Source organism: Falco peregrinus, chromosome 8 (genome assembly GCF_023634155.1).
Source record: "Falco peregrinus isolate bFalPer1 chromosome 8, bFalPer1.pri, whole genome shotgun sequence".
NCBI lineage: Eukaryota > Metazoa > Chordata > Aves > Falconiformes > Falconidae > Falco > Falco peregrinus.
Genome location: NC_073728.1, coordinates 64,140,214 through 64,163,084, shown reverse-complemented (window position 1 = coordinate 64,163,084; position 22,871 = coordinate 64,140,214). Strand labels below are relative to the sequence as shown.

The following is a 22,871-nucleotide window of genomic DNA, read 5'->3' as shown; positions in this document are numbered from 1 at the left end:
AAGAGCAGCAGCGTTGGGCATTTACAGTTCTTTAGGGCTGCTGCAGTGAGGAAAACACTGTTGCCCTCCCTGCACAGGCATAGCGAAGGCAGAGTTGCTTACACCATCTCAGATGTGTCCTGTTGGTTTGGCCACGTACCACCACCAGACCGGGCCGGAGCAAGAGGTAGCAGAGAAGTTGAAGCATAGCAGGTTGCTATTGTAAGACAAGTGGTACATCAGCATAAATCCCACATCTAAAATTTTCTCTGTGGCCTTATTTTTTTCTTGCTTTCTTCTTCCCCCAGCCTGTTATTCACTGCTCCACAATGGGGAGCTGGAATTTTAAGCACACACTTAAGATGAACTGAAAAACTTGAGAATTGAGTATGTGCTTGTGCTTTGCAAATCTGCTTGAGATCAGATGGCATCTAATGTGACAACTTCAGCCTAAAAGGTGCTGAGATCTCCGCTGGCCAGCCTCAGCTGAAGGCACTGGAGATGAAAGGAAGCACACTAAGGCACCAACGAAGTTGTGCTTACTACCCCTGAGCCCCTCTGTTAAGACTTCCTATGCTCAGCATCCTCTGACTGTTGTTAGACAGCCTCAAATCTGATCTCATCACTTCTCTTGGGCCATTTCTTTCTGCTTAGTAGAGTGCAAAGAGCCAGTTCATGCATTGATGCTGTAATACACCAGTCTTTAGCTTGTGAGTACAAGAAGAAGATATTTTGATGTGTGACAGTGTCTGTTTTGAATGTTGCTAACACCATAAAGGTGCTTTTCAAATGTCAGGTGTGGTGTTGCTGTTACTGCCCCATAGCTGCTGAGCTTGGCAGAAGGAATGTTTTCTTTGTGGAAACTTGAGTCTGTACTTGCTGCTGTTTCTTTGCAAATGTCAAGTGGCATTTGTTGACCAGTACTCGGGGATGGGGTGGGATCTTCTGAGAGAGGTGATCTGCTGGATTTTTCTGCATTAATCGAGAAACTGGGCCAAGCCCCAGGGAGTGTCTGCTTGGACAAAGAAGCTGAATTTGGCTTCCAATGCTGTTTGCCAAGGTCTCTAGGCAAGTACTTAACTGCTCCATGACTCAGTTTACTTGTGAAATGACAATAAAACAACCAGCGCCTCTGTAAGAAATCTTGTGGTGATGGGTGTTTGGGGGAGGTCCCCTCAGCATCACACAGTTGTGCAGTTGGGGTAGGGGTGCTGGAGCAGACCTCCCCTTCCATGGTTTGTGGGCAGTTTGGCTTGTCCTGCTGCCTGAGCTGCCTGGTCCGAGAAGGGGCCAGGCAGTGCCTGTGGCTGGCAGCGTGGCTGCTCGGGGTGTCAGCATCCATGAGCCTGTACACAGGACCAGCTTGCTCTGCCAGAGCTCATACAATCCTTCTGCTCAGTTGCAAATGAGACTTCCTGCATCAGGACCGAATAATTTCCTGATACCATGCATTTCCACTTGGGATGCAAGGGAATAGCATCCTACAGACCCCACTGGTATGTGTGTTAGTCTCTGTGTTGCATGTGCTGTTGTGGATTGTGGACAGGGAATCAAGACGGTGAAGTCATAGCTTTGTGACTAACAGCAGTCCCCAGCTGTGCCGGGTGCCGAGCCAGCCCCTGCAGAGCAATAACCGCTCCGTCCCACCACGGGAGTGCTGCCAAAGGTGTCTTGGCTGTGCGGAGCAGGGCCCATGGGAGCACTCTCTCCTCTTCCTCTTGCTGGTCTCTGAGCCACACTGGTTGGGGAGCTGCAGTCTGTCTGCTAGCACTGTTTTATCTTTCTGTTTTGATTTGATTGTAAATGGGAGAGGAGAGGATCTGTCTGTGCTCTGCACATTGCAGGGTGCCTGGCACACTGATCCCAGGACTCCACGTATGTGTGTGCTACCGCAGGGCAAAACGATGTGCCCGTGGGTATATCCAGAGCTACTGCAAGGCATTGGTGTGAAGGTAACAGACGGTACCCAGGTTGGAAGGGGACCTGTGCTGCAAAGTCCTGGAAGATTCAGTATTATTTAAAGTCAAGGTGTCATCCAGGATTGAGTAATTCATAACCAAAAGTGTGCCTTGGTAGTGGGAATTGAAGCACTATGGGAAAGCGCTGTGTAGATGTTGTGTTGTTGCCTCTTGCTATTTTTTCTGTGTGTGAAAAACGTAAATGGCAAAAGCCCAGGAAGAGAGGGACCTGAAATACTGCTGCCTGTGAGCTCCTGGAACAAGAAAGCTCTCATCTGAAAGGCTGTGCTTCCCCTGTGCATGGGGCTGGCGTCTGGGGAGCCTCAGCCTGGCCACAGCTCGGAGACAGCCCGGGTCAGCCGTGTGAAGGTGCTGGAGGGAGCATCTGGGAGCAGCACGTGCCTTTGCCTTGAAGGTCATTGCTCAAGTGTGTAAGCCCTTTTCATTTAGCAGAAAGAAGAAAGGACTGACTTTCCCCTCCTCTTTCCTCTGTAGGCTTTTGCTGTTTTGCCTTGGAAAATGTCAGCTGTTCATCTTTCTCACTCCCGTTTTGTTGGGCTGTAGAAATGGGAAAAGGCACCTTGGGTACAGAAAAATGCTGTGCTGTTCCTCAGTGTATTAAACCAGGAGTCTTGTACGCTGATGACTGCTGTAGCAGGGCCCAAGATTTACATTGCAACTCCCATCATGCCAAGTTCAAAATAATAAAAAAACCCCCACATTTTAAAAAAATAAATATCACCATTTATGATGGTGGCATTCAGTTATGCTTTTGTTTACCCATATGCTTTCACCTGCTTCATTCAGGAAAACAAAACTGTGGGTTGTCTCAAGCAGAAAACACAAGCATATGTCACTGAAGAGCATTTCTTGTTGAGATTAATTGAAAGGTGATAAATCTCGACTTATTTTTAGGGTTTTTTTTAACCAGCTGATGTCAGAATGGTCTTTTATGACTGAATTCCACTCTGTTCATACTGCTCCTGGAGTGAAAGCAAGGAGAGGAGGGCCAGCATATCTAAAAGCAAAGTGAGCCACTCTGTTCTGCACCAGGAGCCCCAGGTAGGAGAGCTCTGCAGTGGAGGGGCAGCTGGATGTGGAGCTGATCTTGCTGCTGGCATCCCCCATGGGTCACGCAGGCAGAGACAAATAGCTGCTTTTCCTGGAAGAAGTTGCTGAAAAAAATGCAATGATGTAGAGTGAAACTGATGCCAATTTGGAGGTGAAGCATGAAGAGAAATTGATCAGATTTTTATTTTTTAAAGGATTGTAGGCACACTGGTCTATGCTGTAGCCTATGCCACTTCTCCTCACAGGTTTCTTTTATCCCTCTGTCTACTAGGAAGAGCCTAATTAATATGTGAGTACTGTGTTGACTCTCTGACAGGGATCTGGATTTGGTCTCTCTGTTTCTCTGCTGCCTTTTCTTGTTTCACTTGCAATGAAGGGCCAAATAACATATCATCATCTACGGATGTGGTTTGTGGCCTGTCCCCGCAGCAATGCTACACGTGCCTGCAGCGATGCCACCTCTTGCTTCCTCCTAGCCCCACGGTCCTGCACAGCCACGGTCTGTGGGACCCTGCTGTGGATGGGCTGAAGAAGCTGATGTGGGTTGGAAATGCTGGTTTTAGTTCCCTGGGCAGCTTTATACTGGTGTGGCCACAGGAACAGGCCAGCATGCCGTTGTGCATCCCCAGCCTCCAGTGGACCGTTTCCAGGAGCTGGGGTGGCTCGTGCCTTACAGCAGGTTTGGAGCGCTGTGTTTGGAGGTTTGGTTTCAGTTCTTGTGGTGCTCAGTTAAGTGTGGCCATCTGTGCTACCAAGGGCACGTCTGTCCTTCTGCTGTGTGCCAGGAGAAGGGTCCCATGACGTAGCTGTCAGACCAGAGCCAAAGATCGATTTCCCTCTGGGATGGCTGTTGTTCCCGTGGCTGTGCCCTCAGGTGTCATTTGTGTGCCTGTTGCCTTGACAGACTGCTTCTCGGACCAGCCAGAGCATCTGTGAAAATGTTTAAGGGACTTTGGATCTGAAAATTAATAAATCCTGCTCTGACTTTCTGATGAATCTGTTGTTTCCCGTGAAATTCCAGATGAAAAATACAAATTATCCCCTTGTCTCTCTGCTTCAAGCCCTGAAGATCAGCTCAAGGCACAGAAGATCTTCAAAGAGCATGTTCCAAGGCTCCCTGTAAAGTAAAACCCTGGTAGCTGCCCATCATAGGATGCCATTAGTGACCCAAGAAGTCATGTTCAGGGCTGCAAGTGGCTGCTTATGGTGGGAGTTTGCACTCGGAGCCATCGCAAACACTTAATTATCATGTTGCGAAATGATCAAATGGGCTTTGGGAAAGCTTGGCTCGCCTCATGGTTATTTGCAGCCCCGGGATGGGGTCTGGTGGAAGGCAGGCTGTGAGCTGAGGGACCTAATTCTTACCAGGCGCTGGGGAGGGCAGGAGCGTTGCAGAGACCAGTGCAACTGGAAAGGGCAGGGCTGTGTTTCTGCCTGGCTCTCGCCATGGCTGATCTCTGCCACGTAACCTGCCTGCGCCTGTCCTGCAAGGCAGTTGTGTCGCTGGCACCAGATGTGGCAAAACTCCTACTGAAATTCTTAGCTTTTATTTAAAACAAAAACAACACCCCCTTACCCCCCTTGCTGCATTACTTTTTTTTATTACATTACCCTTATTTATTGCAGCATTTCTATTCTGGATTGGTTATTTATGCTGACTCTTGTGGGCTGGCTGCTTCTGCTGGAAAGAATTCAATTTTGAGTGTGACTTTGTTGTCTTCACTAGCAGGTGAACCGTATCAAGCTGTCCTTCAGCTACCCTGGGTGAGTGGGAGCGGGCCAAAAGGGTTAGTCATTGGGGGTGAGATTTGCAGATCAGCTGCAGGTAGGTGCAGGAAGAAGTGCAGGTGGCTGCTCATCAGGATGGTGGGTGGGTTCCTCTGCAGGGCAGGTCAATGCACCAAACAATGCAAGTGAGCAGAAAAATTAGTTGCAGTCACAAGGCTGTCAGGTTTCTAAGCTCAATGGTTTGGAGGGAAAGAATAAAACAGAAGGACTTTTTTTCCCGGTTCTTTTTCTTTGCGTTATTACTTTCCAGCAGTTGTTGCCGTTGTTTGTCCTAACACAGCAACAACAGCAAAATCCTTTTGGAAGCTGAATGACAGCTGAACATGCTGCAAGCACAGCAAATGTTTTTTAGCTTTGGTATTGGCATTGTCTTGAACTTGAACCAGATTATTATCGCTGCTTACAGGTAAAAAAAAACAAGGAAAATGCGTTTCAAGGTCACTGACAAAAATATTTCACTGAAGTTTGGCTCGTTGGTTGAGCAGCTTTAAGAGATGGCGAGCGGTTTTGAGTAAGTATTCTTGTCCCGTAATGAACAGCAACTGAACGCCAAAAAAAGAAGAGAAAAAGAAAGCCCTGTGCAAATGCGTTTGGGTTTCCTCCGGCTGAAGCATGACTGAGTTCTCAATGCAGCCTTGCCTAGCTGGAGCCTATTTTAAAATTGCGAGCAGTGGTGCTGCCTGTTGCCTGGAAACCTCCTCCCAGCCTTGGGCACTCTCAGCCTAATCATAGCCATCGCCAGCCTTTATTTATTTCCCATCCAAAATGTCATCCCAGGCTTCTGGTTTGTGTTTTTGTTTGCTTGTTTTTTTGTTTATTATTTAAAATGAAAAGACACAAAGTGTAACCATCAAACCGGGTGACTTTCTGTGGGAGCGGCGTGCTTGGCTGTCACTGTGGTGCAGTGCTGGGAACTGGTCTTTGAAGCTATGTGAGGTGGTGGCTCGGGGGGGGGCATGGGGTAGAGGAGAAGTGGGGGCTGAGAGCCTGAGGAAGCCCCACAAGCTCTGCCGATGCACACAGTGGCTTCCTGCACCTTGTGATAGTCTCCTCCTTAAGAGGAAAACCAAACCTCTGCAGCTCTGAGCCCTTTGCAGCACACATGCGGTGCAGTTCCCTTCCCTGCACAGCTGCACCGTCCTGTCCTGGATCCGCAGGTCAGCATTCAGCTGCCTGGATCAGCACGGACTCACCTTTCTCCCTGTGTGCTGGGGACTGTTCCCGCAGCTGGAGTCAGGATCTGTCCCTGCAGAGGTGTTAATCTGAGCTTTGGCATCTCTGCATGGTGACAGATGAATGAAAGAAAGTTTAACTTGGAAGTTTCCCTGTCTTAGGGGCCTTTTTTAATTCACCTAAACTCCTGTCCACCTTAAAACTGTAATTGATGCCATCTCTCCCACAGGAAAACTTAAAATGATTGCTGTTTCTGCTTAGTTAGTGAGCTCGATAGATCCTGATGGGATGACACGGAATTGATCGCAGGGGCCCAGCTGCGATTCGGTTGGGTTTCCAGGGGGAGTCCCTTGGGAGAACGCTGGGCTAAATCAGCTGAAAGCTGGTAACAAGTGCTAGCCAGGGCAGCCAGAAGGTTTGCATGTGAGGCATAGGAGCTGCTTCAGCTGTTCACAAGTTGTTCTTGTGATTGAAATGCTTTAGTTTACGAAGCTGAGAAGGCAAGAACTACAAAGGCAGAACTACAGGAGGCTTTGACTCGAGCTGCAGTTGAAAAAAGGTTTGCTTTTTGATTAGCAATCTTATTGCAGGCATAGAACAATATGCAAGGCTTATCATCTCATTTCTTGTATTTTCCTCTTGAGTTAATGTGAAGTTTGACAGCCAGCTTAGGCTCTTCTTGGTATGCTTGTCTTGCAGTCTTAGTGCTGGGACATTAAGTCCAAATTGTCAGGGACAGACAGAAGAACCAGAGCCAGGCAAAGGGCAGGCACTCTTGCCATCCCCATCTTCTACTGTGTGCTGGTGAAGAAGAAAAACAGCCGTTTGCCAAATAAGCTGTGAGTGTGGATTAATCACGCTCTGAAATAATCTATCTTTGCATCTCCATGGAAGGATAAGTATGCCGGAGAGGCTGCTGGATGGTGGTCTGGTCTCTGGGTTCAAACAGTGTTGCTTGGCTGTGTAGAGGTGGCAGTGTCTGTTGAAATACTTGTGCAAAGCCAAACTCTCCTGTTCTTTGCTAGAAACAGCACTTACCCTTCTGTCAACTCCTCTCTTCTGGACTTTATAGCTGATCTGATCTGATCTGCCTTTCTGTATAACACGGGGCATAGACCTGTTTCTCCTCAGATGTTTATTGTCTTAGTTCCTAAGCAAAGCTTCCTACAGGTGATCAGCTTCATCCTCCTCTGGGGGAGGAAGAGACAGAAGGAAGAACAAAGTGCATAGAGGGGAGGCAGGAACAGGAACAGCAGAGAAACGGTGGAAAACTGTGGTCACAGATGGTAAAGCAAGAGGATTCCTCACCCTGCCTGTGCGACGAGCACCCCTGAATGCCTAAGCAAACAAAACCATGCTGCTTATGGCAGTAGCAAAGGAAAAATATGGAGTACTTGGGGGAAAACACAAAATCTGTCAAGCCGAATTTGGTGCGGGAGTTTTTAAGAAAGTGGAATAAAAAAGGACAAGGAGAAATTGAGTGCTAAATCACATGGTGGTGGGGTTTCCTTTGCTAATCTCTCCCAGCTGTATGTAGCTGAAGTCTATGCTAGTGTTTTCTTTGTAGCCTGGTAGCTTAGTTCTCCCAATTCCCCCTGAAGATGAGTATTTCCCCCTCTTTTCTGTTGCTGGTGGTGGGTTTGTGCTGTGGTGTGCCAAAACACAAGCTCGTTTGGGCTGGAGGTTATGCAGTGCCCGGGAGGGTGCTTGTTTCTTGGGCTTGGTGGTTCCTCTCATCAGTCTGACTTGCCATCTTTATGCAGTTTGCTAATCTGGCTTCTTCCCCCTACCAGAACGAAGAGAAGAGGAACCTTTCCCTGGGGGGCCATGTTGGCTTCGACAGCCTCCCCGATCAGCTGGTCAGCAAGTCTGTCACACAAGGCTTCAGCTTCAACATCCTCTGTGTGGGTGAGCACAGTCCTCTGCAGCAGACGTGGGCTGAGCTGGCAGCGCGGTGAGGTTGGGACCAGGATTTCTTGTGTGTCCTGCTGTGCCATGGGGCTTGGCAGAGACTTTAAGCAAGTCAGAAATGCCTAACTATTTAAATAAATACTTTTTTTTTTTCTCAGTGAACTTCAACTCTCTGGAGCTTGATGCTTCTGAGTTGTGACTTTCACAAGTGACTATTGGAGATTGTTACCCAAAATTAGAGTTTTGGTGAGGGGGGTAGGGGAGGAAATGGGTGTGGGACTGTCCGGCCCTGCTCTGAGCTGAGCTACCCGTGCAGGTGCAGAAGCTGCAGAGAGCAGCAGGGAGGGCCAAGTGACTGAGCCTTGTGGGGCAAACCGGAAGAATTCCTGTAATCAGCAAGGTGTTGGGCATCTCCTTCACTGTGACAGCTGTGCAATAGGAAGCGTTAAGGGAAGGCTGTGTGTGGCAAATTAAGCACTTCCATTTGCAAACTGGGGTGGCTGGCATGAGCAGCTTCTTGGTGGATACGGTGTGCAAGCAGATGCAGTCAGATGCAGCGGTTAGCTGAGAGCTGCTGCTGATAATTCGGTCATGTCTGAGTGTGAGCCTGCACCCCAAAGTGGGGGATAAGAGGTTTGCGTTGGGGGCTGTGCCTGGTTGATGCTTTCCCAGCGTGGGTCAAAGGGCTTGAAGCATGACCATCCCTGTGCTAGGAAAGGGAGAGGGAGTGGAGCGTTCCTGGTTTTATTGATTGTAAAGTATTTATCTTGAAGATTATGAGCCGGTGCGAGGTGCTGACTTTAAAATAACCTTGTTACACTTTTTAATTTTGATATTGACATGATCTAGAAACCAATTCCTTCCAGTGATGAGATAAGCATTATTTTTACTTTGGCTGGTTCTTGTATTGTGTATCAGGCCTAAAGTACCGTAACCTGCTAAACCAGCAGAAATAGATCTAGAGGCAGCAACTCCTGCCTGGCCCTCAGTCTGCCTGAAGAGAGTATGGCTTTGTGTAGACTGTGCAGCGAAACGCTGACAGCTCTTGCAAGGTGCTTGTGCCATACCTAGCCACTTCTGAATATCCAAACCACAAGCAAAAAGCATGGCTAGAATCACAGTTGAACTTCATAGGCTTGTTCCTTAGCAGAAGGGTAATTGCAGCAGAGAGCAGTATGTTTTTAATTAGTGCCATTCTTGGGCACACCAGAATGGATACTCTTAGTATGGCCAGATGAGCATGCATTTGTGAAACACTCATCTGGAAGAAATTAATGCTTTTTTTTTTGGTCAAGAGGAAAGAAAGAAAACCTTGTATCCCTGTTTGCCAGATCCTGCTCCCAGCTGTGCCCACAACTGCACAGGAGAATGTGGCTTACATCAGTAGTGAGTTCTCCATGTGACTCCTTTCAGATTTATCTGGAGCACCAGGCTGGCTTTATTTCCTTGCCCAACTCAGCCACAGCTGGTAGAAAGCGGTGTGTGCCTCTGCGCTGTTCTGAGCACCACGAGGTATTCATTCCAGATGTGAGAGGAAACCTCATTGTCGGACTTGCCTGTCCCCTCCAGATCGTGCCAGACACTCATCACTTCGTGCTGATCTGCAGTTACCTGGAGCTATTGCTGTGTTTGGGACATCCAACAACTGTCTCAGATAGTTCTTGTCAGTGGGAGCAGCTGAGTTTTACTCCTCCTCATCTGAAGGCTCAAGAGACTACTAAAATTGTGCTCTCCCCAGCTTCTCTGGTGCAAGATCCCAAGCAAAGCCAGGGTACATGGAGAGGAAAATAGTGTGTTTTGCTGTGCTGTATGGCCCTCGCTGGGGAGACAGGACCAAAGCGCTCTGTGTTAGCTTTGCATTAAGTCTGGGAGGCGTTCAAGAATGCAGCTAGACAATTACATGTCTGTCCAAAAGCAATTTGTAGTAACCTTTCACAGTATAATTTAGTTCTGCTCTGTCATTAATGTTCTTTTGAAGTACCTGTGACAAATTCATGCTGCAGTGAGCTGATGATTTCTCCTTCCTAGGTGAGACCGGCATTGGGAAATCCACGCTAATGAATACCCTCTTCAATACCACATTCGAGACGGAGGAAGCCAGTCACTATGAGAGTGCAGTTTGCTTACGGCCACGGACCTACGACCTGCAGGAGAGCAATGTCCACCTGAAGCTAACAATTGTGGATGCGGTTGGATTTGGGGATCAGATAAACAAAGATGAAAGGCAGGTCTCGTGCCATCTGCTTGGCGTTTCTGGGCTTGCCTCTAATGCTTAGACATGGCCTGCCTGCAGCCCTGCCTGCAGTGTTGCAGAAGAGGTGTCCGTGTTTCTGTTAATGGAGTAGCTCCGTTTCTGGGGACTGAGTGTTGAGGGAGTTGGGTGAGGAGCCAAAAAGGTCACAGGAGGTCTTCCCAGCAAAGAATGGTGTCCTCCAGGAGCGTGAGCAGTTAACAAGCTGTCCTTGGTGCCAGCTTGGGAATTATCTGTGCTGGCAATGATCAGTGTCTCTGGATCTGTCTCATTTAATTACACAGACATCTTGTTCAAGCTTCAGGTAGAGGCTTTCTGGGGCTCCAAGGTCTCTCCTTGGTCATGTTGCATTGTTGAAGCCAGATGGCTCAGCCCTGAGATCTGGGCAAAGTCTGATCTGGGGAAGTAGTTGTCCTTCCATGCTCCACTGTCCTTAGACTTTGCAGTACAGCTTCAGGAGACTCCAGCAGCCTTTGGATTCTAAAGGTCTGTGTGTAAATGACACACTTCCCTGTTGTACAGCTAAACTGTGTGAGTCTTATAACTACTTTTTAAGTGATATCATGGTATGTCCAAGAGAACTCCTTAAGCCTTTGAATTGTTTACATTTGAACTCCAGTATCTGGCTTGCTAATGGTATGGTTTTAGTTACAGGCCGATAGTTGAGTACATTGATACGCAGTTTGAAAACTATTTGCAAGAAGAGCTGAAAATCCGCCGATCTCTCTTCAACTATCATGACACGAGGATTCACGTCTGCCTGTACTTCATCACCCCAACTGGGCACTCGCTCAAGTCTTTGGACTTGGTGACAATGAAGAAGCTGGACAGCAAGGTAAGGGTGGTCCCTCTTTCTGGAAGTGGTAATGCTGCTGTTGGTTGTCATGCAGAAGGTTTTGTTCCTTCCATTTAAGTGCTGGACTCCTTCGTGCATATTAGCTGAGCCATTTTTAGGACTCAGGTAAAACTTCATCTGCCCTGGTGGTTGCTGAGGTCTTGTGCTTGTTTTCTCACTGGCTTTCCTGAAAAATGTCAGGCGAAAAACCCGTTTTCCAGCTAGCTGTATAAAGTCTAGAGCGTCCGTTGCTGTAAGAGGCTTACCCAGATTTGTTCCTATTGATCAAAGCCATCAGCTGCAACTTTATTAGCTGCTCTTTACAGGTGCGCAGGTGAGGGTGCATTCCAGCTCCTGCCGTTGAACTGTGGGAACTGTGGAGTCACCTTTGGTGTCCTGACATGTCAGCAGGGACAAAGGGGCTCAGAGCCACCAAAACTGTAGGCATCCCAAGGTGGTCAGTGCAGAGGAGACGAGGGCTGCCAAGAAGCGTTGGCTGTGCATGCTGGAACACAGGGAGTGCGTGGTGGTGGTAGTGCCATATGATCTGGATAGGAGATCTTCTGAAAATGTAAATATGGTGAGAAATTTTCCAGGTCATAGGAATCCTAAAAGTGGGTTGTGAGAGGGTCTGGCTGGGTTTCCTTGTGCATATTATCTTCTGCCTTAGGGGGCAGTGGGTTACTTAATTGGCTACCACTGCTATTCCTGCAGCTCGGAGGTTTCTGACATGCTCTTGGTTGTTCCAGCTGGCTTCCAGGGAGCTGCAGGAGGCTTCAGAGGTCACTAGTGGCAGCATAATTTCTTCTTTGCAAGAATTTCCTATCTTTCAGAGCAGGATTTTACCAGCAAGTGGTTCCTTTCAGATGGCAGATGCTGATCAGCCTGCAGAGAGGGCAGGCAAGGCAGCTGGGACCCTACAGTAACCAGGTATCCCCTGGACTCCATTGAAGGAATGCTCTGTGCTCTGGCTGTTGTCCATGTGCAGCTCTATCAGACTGTCCTGGTGGGTAGAGTTCCCCCTCGCAGAGCTCCTGCTGTTTGCCCTCGCCACCCAGGGCTGTTGGCCTGCTTTTCCTTGGCCCCACTCCAGAGCAGGCACTGGGTTCCCATTGCAGTGGGCTGTTTGTAACCGTGGTGGCTGTTACACTGACTTCATCGGGTATCTGAAAACTTTCCCTTAAGAAACTCTTGTCTCTTGGTGCAGTGCCAGCATTACGTGTTCCCAGAAATATGTTTGGAGGAAAGCTTTTGCACGAGTCCCCTTGGCGCTGGTGGTCCCACAAAGCTTTTCTCTTCCTTTACTTCTGCATTCCCTACTTTTCACATCTCCCTGTGGCTGCCTTTAATGTGGTCCTTGGGTAGTACCAAAATAAATCCTTTGTACTTGTGCAGAGATGAGAACTTTTTGCACACGCAAGCCTTTTATACTTCTAAACTTCCACTTCAATAGTCCTCTCTGGAGTCATTTTATCCCTTTGCTCTCATCTCTCTTCTTACCATAGTGTGAGAACATCTTGGATTTCATGATGCAGTGGCCTCGCACAAGCAGGCATGTGGGAATGAATAAGCAAGTAGAGCCCATTGATGTTTTCTTGGTGTCAGTGATTTATGTTGCATTTCTGCATTGGTGTCATCCCAGGACATCCAGGTGCTTTCCAGGCGCTCCTTAAAGATTTGTGCATGGTGGTGCTGTGCCCCTTTCCCAGTGCACATGGACCGTTTGTGCTTGGGGGCCAGCGCATGGGCAGAGCGAAGTGGGGTGTTGGCAAACCCCGGGCAGCTTTCTGCCTGCTCCGGACTGGTGACCGAGCGGTTACCGTGCCTGGGCAAGGGGGGTGACGTGCTGACTCGCATCTGCAGCCGTGTGAGCGCACCTGACCCCAGCTTTCCTCTTGCAAAGCTTTGTGTGGCTGGTGGCCTTTGTTTTACGGTTGAAGAATGGAGCCCGTGGAAACGAAAGGTGTATCAGAGGCAGTGGCTTTGCTGCGTGTTCTGCTGGCTCAGCCTCTGAGGAGAGTTTAACAAGGGGTTTGTAGGAACTTGGCGCAGTTACACCTTTGCTTTAGCACACCTGTGGCATGGTATTACGTGTTGGGCAGGCTTTTGAAGCTGCATGACAATTCCAATAATGAATCTTGCTCTTAGTGTAGAGCTCAAAGTCCCTTCTGGGTAAAGCTGTTTTGTAAAGAAAATCTTCCCTTGTACTGTAATACAGTATCTTGTTTAGCTGAGCTCATGGCCAGCTGTTGTCTAGGGTATTTAATTACGGCCAGAGAGCTAGAAGGATCTCCAGAAGTGGTTCAAGGTAGACAGAATGTGGCTAGCTGGCTGGTGGGTGAGAAGCACATATGGCCTGGCAGGGGTTGGCCTTCTTTTGGATTTAACTTGGGAAAAGGAGGAGATACTTCCATCCCTGGGAGTGCTCAAGGCCAGGTTGGATGGGGCTTTGAGCAGCCTGGGCTAGTGGCCGGTGTCCCTGCTCCTGGCAGAGGGGTTACAAGTAGATGATCTTTAAGGTCCCTTCCAACCCAACCCATTCTCTCATTTTATGATAAATAAAATTGCATCTGTATCAGGTGAGAAGGTGACTTATTGATTTAAAACACAACCCTGCCCTGGAAGGCGATGGCACAGCTGTGTGCTGCTGTGGGCACCCTGGTGGTTGTCCCCAGATGGTTTCCAGTCAGTGTGTGTTGTTTACAAGCCGTGGCTAATTGTTTGCCCTTCATGAGCTGTCACATCCTAGGCAGGTCACTGGCCAGTGGGGATGCTTCAGGCCTGTCTGTGCCTCTGCTGTTTGGTTTCCAGCATAAGATTTGCCTCTTGGTTTCACTGAGACTTGGCATTCAGGAACACTTTGGAGATGGGGAAGAACTCAGACGTACTTCACAGTGTGAAAATGCATGTAGCCTTATTATATTAGCAAAATTATTTTCTACCAACTGACCGACTTTGGCACATTCTTGTAAGTGTTATTTTTGGAGATGAGAAATAACTCATCAGAATGACTTGCAAAGGAGTACATTTTATGTGTGTGCATGGCAGTTCACTGTCTTGTCTGAAGCACAGGCTTCCTTTGGTCATAATTCCAGCTCCAGCAAAGACTTCTAGCACGTGGACTGATGGTTGGGGGACACTGCACCTCTGTTGCATTCAGTAGGATGACACTCCAGTAGTCAACTTCATGATTTTATTACTAGATCTTTAAATAGAGAATATTGCTCTTCCACCATGAGATATAAGAATGTTGCTTTAGGATTCTGTCTTCAGCCCAAGGTAAACGTTATTTGTGTAAAAGAAAGAGGGGAGAGAGAAACCTTGCATGGTTCTGGCGTCACTTCCTTTTATTGGGGTTTTCTGTTCAGGAGGGACAGGAGAGGTGACTTTTCTTCTCTAGCTAGCTGTATATCTGTTTATTTGGCACTAATTGCTGTGCCACAGGCTGTGGCTTTTACATAGAAGTGGAGGCATGGAAGGTGCCATAGGAGGGCAGGGTTAGACATGCAGTTTGGTTCGGTACTGTCTTGTACCTCATTCGGTTTTTGTTTCCAAACTTTTCCGTCCTTTCTCCATGTTGTAAAGGGATGAGCTTATTCTAGACTTGGACAGCTTTTGGGTGCCAGTGCTCAAAATCAGAGAAGGGAAAAAAAGGAAGATAATTGTATAGTGCTCCAGGTATCACTTGCTAACTGTGGGATTCCAGTGTGTGAGTTTCCAAGGCATGCATGAAATGAAAATAAAACCAGTAATTATTTTAAAAATTTAAGGAACTCACAAGGGAAGAAGAGAGAAGGAAAGAGTTTACACCCAAATGCCATTTCTAGGACTCCACAGTATTGATTTTGGCTGTTGGTTACTGGAAATACGACAACTTGTAAAACCCTTTTAGGTTATGAATTCTGTGACAGCAGGTGCTGACTGAGCTGCCTTTGCAAAGGACGTGGGACCTGGCTGGAGGGTGCTTGAACCAACCTGGGTTTGCACCTTCTCCGAGTGCTGCTGGGGCAGCAGCTGTGCCCACAGAGCCTGCCTTCCCCTGTGCTGGGCAAGCCCCGCTGAGCTCCAGGCTCTGCACCTCCTGCCTCACTGGGAGCGGGGCTGAGCTGGGACTTTTTGAAAGAAGAGGGGCAAATTGCTTAGGCCAGCTGAAAATGGATTAAAATCACCTCTTCTGCTGGTTTGTCAGCGTGCCTGGCTGGCTGGAGAGCATGAGGCTCTGCACGCAGCAGCTCCCTGGCAGGGCCTTTCTGCTCGCAGATACCGCTCCTGAGCGGGCAGTACATGAGCCCTGAGCTGACCCTTTTTGGGTGGGAGATGGTGGATCCAAGCCTCCTCCGCACTTAGCAGGTCAGTGAAGCACCCAGCTGTGGTCATGGCCCTGTTTACCTTTGTAATGAGGACATTGACCTGCTGAGGAGTGGAGTGAGCAGCAAAGCTTGTTCTGGGGGGGTTTGTGGTCCTTGGTAAAAGAGGCCAGGTCAGTGGCTGAGAGAAAGGAGGAATTTATCCTCTCAGATAAATTTGCAATGAGCAAATTAAGACTGTTTTCTTTTGGAGTAAACGCTCTTGTATTTAGTAAGTGCTAAACCAGAGCAGGGGGAAAAAATCCAAGAAGCACGGAAAAAACACTAAGCTAGAAAGAGAACATGAGCTGGGAAAGCGAGGTGGTTTATTTTAGTGGGCACCCATTGGAGACCAAATGGCTGCTGTGAATTTCTGCTCTGTAGGACAAAAAGCATTGCTGTTGGAAATCGTTAGATGGCAAATCAGACTCTCCCCTCATTTGTTTGGATTCTTGTGTTTTACTGCTATGAATTTGGCTGCTGTTCAGACAGAGGAGTTTTGTTGTTGTTTGTTTAAGCAGTGGTTTGCAGGGTTGCACTTGGCTTTTCTGGCCATAGCAGCGTTATCTAATAGAGGTTCCTGTGACAGATCCTGCCCCACTGTAGCTCTCCCGAGCACGAAGCCATGGTGAACCACATCCCTGCGGAAGGATGTGGGATGTGCCCCTGTTTGCTCTTGATCTTTGTAGGTACTGGGCACAGGGGGACCTCCCCAGCCTGCAGCTCGTGGGTGGCTTTGAAACCTGGGGTGATGAAGCTGCGTGGGGTGTTGTGCTCGGTGACAGCTGATGTGAAACCAAAGCTGAGCGACAGCAGCGTGAAAACAGATCTCTGCTGTATGGCACCCTGCACCTTTCCCAGGAGGTCCGTGTAATCTGCACAGCACGCCTGAGTTGTGATCCTCACAGGGCTGCTCAGGAGGGTCCTTGGAAAGTATCCGCAGCTGCTGTGAGAGTGTCAGGAGCCCATGCTCTTTCTGCTTAAGCATAGGAAGGCTTCACGTCAGCTCGCTGCAGCGTTTCATCCTTGTGCTTGTCTTCTAAAACAGCTTGTCAGCAGAGCCAAAAGTGGAGAGGTGATAGCTCGAGATGTGACAGTTACACTGTCTTTGCCTCCCTCGGCGTGTGTAACAAAATACATAGGCAGGAGCAGAGGCTTTGATCTGCTCACTGTGTATTTATTGCCGGGTGTTTATCTGGAAGTCTTGTAGCCAAATTAGTCCTGGAAAACTCTTCCCTCTAGTGTTCAGCTGGGCTTGTGCTGCAGCTTGCATGCAAAAACATAGCACCTTTGTGGTTTTACGAAATGTAAAGCAGCCACCGGGGTAAGATCCGGGTCACGCTGCGGGCACCCACGCTCCCGACAGAACAGCATGCCCGCCTGCTGCTCACCCGAGTATTTTTCCTTCCTTCTGCTCTAGGTGAACATCATCCCGATTATTGCCAAAGCAGACACCATCTCCAAGAGCGAGTTGCACAAGTTCAAGATAAAGATAATGAGCGAACTGGTCAGCAATGGCGTGCAGATCTATCAGTTCCCCACAGACGATGAAGCCGTTGCTGAGATTAACTCTGTGATGAACGTGAGTAATGCTGCCCATTGCATCGCCACCAAAGGTTGTGACAATTAAACTGCCACACAAAAATGCGTTTGGAAGGCAAGTTTCATTGGGATTGTCCAGACACTGAATCTGTTTGAAAGTTGAGCTGTGGATCTGACAGATGCCTGAGGCCAGTGCATACAGAATTAATTAAAATGTGGCTCTTATTTAATCTGTGTGCTCTCTGGAGAAACTCAGCTCTAAAATCGGTTGTATTAATTTTTTTAAAAATAATTTCTTCAAAATTCATTCTGTTTGCTTTTAGGTTACTTTTAATTTGAGGAGGGAGAAACTTTGAATAAAAATTTTACAGTTAAGATTACCTTTCTGACTCAGGGAGGCTAAGCAGAGAAAACCCAATTCACAATAAAGAAAAAAAATTGTTGGAGTCCATTTTGTCTTTTTTGAAATTCAAAGGTCAAATTCAGACCCGGCTGAGGCATGTGCAAAAACACTTTCAGGTTTCCTGTCTCCCAAATCAGAGTGTAGCTATTGCAGCAGAAATAGCTGAAATGTTTCCGTGTTCATTTTTTAAATAGAAAGTAGCTTTTTCATTAAAATGAACATTTTCCTGCATATTTGTTTCTGATTCAGTGCTTTGTCTCTCACACACACCCCTCCCCCTTTGTGTTTTAAATTTCAATAGCCAATTGATTTCTGGGTCGATGGGATACATGTTTTCACTGTAATAGTTCTTTTTTGCTGAATTTGTGAAACATTTGGAAGATGCACTCTTTAAAAAAAATTGCAAGCTGTGTGTATTGGGGGGGGAAAAAGTGAGTCATGCTTGCTTGGTTTTTGAGGATTTTTTTTTTTTTGTTTTTTTTCCCCAATGAAAATGTTTTGGGCCACGTCTCTACCAGTTCCCACTTCCAGATCTGTTTCTTCTTAAATGTGAAGGACTTTGTCAGCCTCGTCCTGCTGAAGCACCCGCTCCATGGCTTCTTCCCTGCAGTGCTGAGGACAGTGCCCTGTTTCCTTACTGCGCTTGATGCTTTGCAGACTTCGAGAGCAATGAGCACACGTTGTATCCTGTACATGTCCCTTCCCGTGCCCACACACAAACTGCTGTGCCAAGGCCTGTTTATGGATGTCTTTGCTTGTGCTTTCTGCAAGGCAGGGAGCGCCCTGCTCTTGGCATGTGGAAAGACTACAGCTGCAAGAACAACCTGACAAATGGATGGAGGGAGATCAGTAATGATCATGGTGTTCCCACAATATTTCCCCACCTAGTTCAGTCCAGCCAGCATTGCTAGTAAGCTGTGTTGTGGCCCTACACTGCTCTCTGTTGTAATATCCCAGCGTAGAGCAGAGACTGCTCCGAGTACTGGAGGCTGTTAGCTTCAGAGGGAGGACTTTTTGCAGTTGATCCTGTGCCTAAATGAGGGGGATCTAATGGCTGAGCTGATCTCTGAGGGGTTGGCCCATGCACTGAGTCCCTGCCTTGGCTCTGTTTCAGGCTCATCTGCCCTTCGCTGTGGTCGGCAGCACGGAGGAGGTCAAAGTTGGGAACAAGCTGGTGAGAGCTCGGCAGTACCCATGGGGAGTGGTGCAAGGTAAGGCGCTGTGAGCTGGGCACCCCCTGCACCCTCCCTTGCGTGGGCATGTGCTGGCACCCTCTCCAGCTCTGCCTGCGTGTGCATGAAGGTGCCCTGTGCTAAACGGTGCAGAAATGTTCTGTGCAGCCTTTTGTGGGTTGGCCAATCTTCTCTTTGAATTCCTGTTCCTACTAGCAGGTAGTGATGGTCAGCGGGAATCCCTGCATCCAAGGGGCTGGGCTGTGCCCTGTGTGGGATGGCAGGGAGAGGTCCTTGTGAGGAGAGTGGCTGGAGTTAAGCTCGATGTACATTTGTGCTCCCCAGCCGTGTGTGCAGTTTGCTGACTTCCCCCTTTGCTTCCATCAGTTGAGAATGAAAGTCACTGCGACTTTGTGAAACTGCGGGAAATGCTGATTCGAGTCAACATGGAGGATCTTCGGGAGCAGACTCACACCCGCCACTATGAGCTGTACAGGAGGTGCAAACTGGAAGAGATGGGCTTCAAGGACACAGATCCAGACAGCCAGCCCTTCAGGTGAGTGGCCTTTGTGTCTAACATCGATTTGGAGTAACGGTTTGGTACTGACACTCCCCCCAAAAATGGGAGGTTTGCAGCTGGTATCCACAATGTTGGGCTGGAAGATACTAGCACTGGGTTTGAACTTTGCAGCTGAGTTAGACCTTCCCTTTCTGCCTGTTTGTCTTTAAGCAATGCGGACAGGCGTGCGTTTCCCCATCCCTAACTCATTGGTGTCCAAAGAATCTGGATCTCATTTGCTTTCTTCCCCAGCCTCCAAGAAACATACGAGACCAAAAGGAAAGAGTTCTTGGGCGAGCTCCAGAAGAAAGAGGAAGAAATGAGACAAATGTTTGTTAACAAAGTCAAGGAGACGGAGGCAGAGCTGAAGGAGAAGGAGAGGGAGGTGGGTGTGCCAAAAACCTGTGAGAGGAGCCCAAAATACAGCCAGCATAGGATCTGGGTCTGGGCAACATAAGAATCCTGGAAAGCACATGCAGCTCTCGAGCAGACCTCACCAGCCAAAGCGCACACACACACCTTCCCCCACTCAGAGAAGGGGATGCAGGGTAATGTTTTCAAAACAGCATCACACTGGCTTAGGTGTCTCAGAAACAAGTCTTCCCCATCCTGTGCAGTGTGTAGGAGACTTGGCTGCTGCTTGCTGAGTGAAGGACAGTGTGGGACGTTTTGGGGAGCATCCATGTCAGGTAGACTTTACCTCTGGACAGCAGAGTAAAGGGGACAGCTGGGCTGGAGTCCCTTGGGTCATTGGTGTGAGGCCCCAGGCAGCTGCTATGACGGAGGAGAAAATAAATGGACCATCCTCAAAATCAGTGAGGAACAAAAGAGCCCACAATGTCCACAGCCCCCTTGCAGGGCTGCAGGCTGAGCTGAGACCCTTGGTGCGCTTACCCGGGGCTCATGCTTTCTCCTGCTTTGATACGTCGCGTCAGGCAGAGCTGAATTTATTGTCTTTGCTGCTTTTGGTGAAGAGGCTGTGATTGCCCAGAGGCCAGCTCTGCCGAGGGGCTTGCACAGCGCAGGGGTGCCGGCTGCCGTGCCCTGCCATGGGGTCGCTCTGGGCAGGGGGTGGGGATTTGTGTGGGAGGTGCGAGTGGGGCTGTTGGGGAGGGGAGCAGGGGGAGCGCAAGCTGGTCATGCTGAATGTGATGCTCAGAGGGTCTGTCTCCTACCAGCTGCATGAGAAATTTGAGCACTTAAAAAGGATACACCAGGAAGAGAAAAGGAAGGTGGAGGAGAAGAGGAGGGAGCTGGAGGAAGAGATGAATGCCTTCAACAGGCGGAAAGTAGCGGTGGAAACCTTGCAGTCCCAATCCTTGCAGGCTACCTCACAGCAGCCACTGAAGAAGGACAAAGACAAGAAAAAGTAAGTGACTGAGCTAGAGCCTTTCTCCTCTGCCACTGGGAAGCTGGGTGTCTGCTCCAGTGCTTTAACGTGTGATCAGTTGTTTAGCAAATGGAAAAGGGGATTTTGGAATCCTAATTCCTACCCTTCTGACTCCGCACTCAAAGTGGAGGAGAGATGGGGCCCTCCCATGCCTGGGCACTGCCCTGGGGAGGCCCTGGTGACCACAGGTGGGGGGATTTGCCATCTGGGGCCTTTCTCTAACGGCCAGGTGTCCTGTGGGGTTTGCCCTTCCTCTGTGACAGCCAGCTGAAGCGAGCCTGCGAGCCGTCTGCTCCTGGAGACGGACCAGAAGGTGACTGGAAGTGAGCTGCATCTCCTCCCCAGCAGAGAGGAGTGGGGACAGTCCTGACACGGTTGTAACATCCTACAGATGTGGTCCCCTGTCGTGCACTACTTCACTGTGATCCGTAGGCTTGGGGCCCTCTTTGGGACCGCACTTATTTTATTTTTGGAGGCAAAGCTGTAAAGAAAGGAAACAGCGGCTTAGAGTGAGAAGATGCCTTGGGAATTCCTTAGGGTTCTGTGTGAGATAGGGCTCCAGGGCATGGTTCTTCTGCTTAGGAGAAAGCTCTTTTCCCCTAAAGGCAGAATTCCTGTCTTTGCTTGCTGCAAGTTATTTGATGTTTCTGAAGCCAGCAAGTGTGGAGCGAGGGCATGTAAATAATGCCCTTTCAGCTGCCTGGTTGTGTAATGGAAGAGCAGGAGTGGGGCAGACAGGTTTAAAAAGAAGAGGGGGAGGGGGTGAACCTGCTTTTGGTCAAGCCACTCTTCAAGGAGCACTGGCTAAGGAGCAAAGCAAGAAGCACCATCATGCAAGCTGGTAACTCTGTTACTCTGTCATTTTTTGTTACTTCCCCTTGCGTGAAGGAGCTTGAGGGTCAGAGCTGCATTCTGTCAGATCCGGAACAGGCGAGTGGCAGTGCTTTCTGAGCCTTTTAATGGTGAAAAGAAAGACAGACCATCATGAGCAGCAACACCCGAGTTTGCTCTTGACATCACAGCGTTCAGCTTCACGTTGCTGATGAGATCTTGTGCTCTGTCACCTCACTGCTGTGAACTGCAGCACTAGAGGAGCTCGTTCTACGTACTGACATGCTAGTAATTTGTTTCTTCCCGTGGAAGATGGCAGTGTGTGTTATTGAACTTATTTCCTTGGAATGTGAATGTGTTGCTGTTTAAAACAAACCCAAAGCACACCCTTCTGCAGACCTCTGGGCATGCTCTGGGCATATCCCACCTCACCCACAGAGTCCAAAATGGTCTGTAAAACATTTTGCTGAAAATAGGGTTTAATCCTGATAAACTCGCACATGAATTAGGGGCTGAATGTTGGGGCAGCCTGGGGCCCAGGGCTGCTTTGGGGAAGGTGAGCATGCCGAGCTGCACGCTGTTAACTTGCGTGAGCGATGCCAGTCACCAGGATGCTCTGGCGGCGATGTTCTGTGTGTGCTGGCCACGCAGAAACTGCAGCTTCCCTCTGCTCCATCTGTCCCCAGCAGAAACAGCTTTTCTGTGCTTTGCTGGTTTTAGCCCACCTGCGGATGAGTCCGGCCACCCTTCCTCTGCTGGGTGGTGCCTGGGAACCGGCTGTGGTCAGAAGTGGGGTCAGGAGAGGGCAGCTCAGGCAGTGTGCGAAGGACCAAGGGGCACCTCTGTGCAGTGGGGACACCCCCTGGTGCTGGGGCTGGGGGCTCTCTTCAGCTCCAGAGCACAGCTAGGGGAGGTGCGCCGTCATCAGGAATAAAATTAATAAATTAGGGAGAGGAAGTGGTTTTGGGGTTGGTATTTTGTTGGTTGGGTTAGGTTTTTTGTGATTTTTGTTGTTGTTGTTGTTGTTGCAAGCCTGTGAGCTAGTTCAAAATGTGGTATTTGGAGGTTTCTGTTCAAGCAGGATAATCAACTTTTTTAAAAAAAAAAAATAATTCAAAGGAAGGTGCCTCCCCTTGGCCTTGCCAGTGACCTGTCTTCCTAGACCCCCATTTCATCTGGGAGGCATTGGAAGGAGCTGGGGGCTTTGTGAAACCTGCGTGTCAGAGAGCACAGCCCTCGCCCGTCCCGCTGCCGCATCCCAGGCAGCCTGTTCCGTGTTACCCCACAGACCACACAGGCATTAAGAGGATCTGCGTATTCCCAATCAATCAGCGGGAATGTCTTTCCCAGCTTTCTTACCAGGATCTTTCAGCCAAACTGGATGGGAAGGCAGCTGGGATCTGGGCGCCGGTGGCAGGCAGTGTCCTCCCGGGCACCAGTGGCAGAGCATAGGGTTCAGGCTGTGCCTGCGGCTTCAGTGACCGAGGAGCCAGCGCTGTACGGAGCCGAGTGCAGTGTTAGCTAGGGGTTTGCTCCCTGCTTGCCTGGGGGCACGTGCCCACCTGGGGCGGTGTGAGGAATGGGATGGAGGGGGTGCGAAGGGGCATCGCTGCCGAGAGAGCCCCACGCCCCCCCCAAGGGATGGGGCTGCGAGGAGTACCC

General features: G+C 49.1%; 1 protein-coding gene across 2 annotated transcripts in view; it reads left to right on the top strand.

Moving 5' to 3' along the window:
* SEPTIN8 (septin 8) overlaps window positions 1–22,871 on the top strand; it is a 38,223-nt gene that overhangs the window by 9,190 nt on the left and 6,162 nt on the right. The window contains exons 2-9 of one of the 2 annotated variants that reach the window (XM_055811617.1): window positions 7,763–7,877; window positions 9,909–10,104; window positions 10,780–10,966; window positions 16,733–16,894; window positions 18,372–18,468; window positions 18,817–18,985; window positions 19,241–19,373; window positions 20,167–20,357. In XM_055811617.1, the coding sequence (XP_055667592.1) occupies window positions 7,763–7,877; window positions 9,909–10,104; window positions 10,780–10,966; window positions 16,733–16,894; window positions 18,372–18,468; window positions 18,817–18,985; window positions 19,241–19,373; window positions 20,167–20,357 (1,250 nt within the window). Of the gene's footprint in view, window positions 1–7,762; window positions 7,878–9,908; window positions 10,967–16,732; window positions 16,895–18,371; window positions 18,469–18,816; window positions 18,986–19,240; window positions 19,374–20,166; window positions 20,358–22,871 lie in introns of both variants that reach the window. The other variant, XM_055811616.1, reaches the window with a different exon arrangement.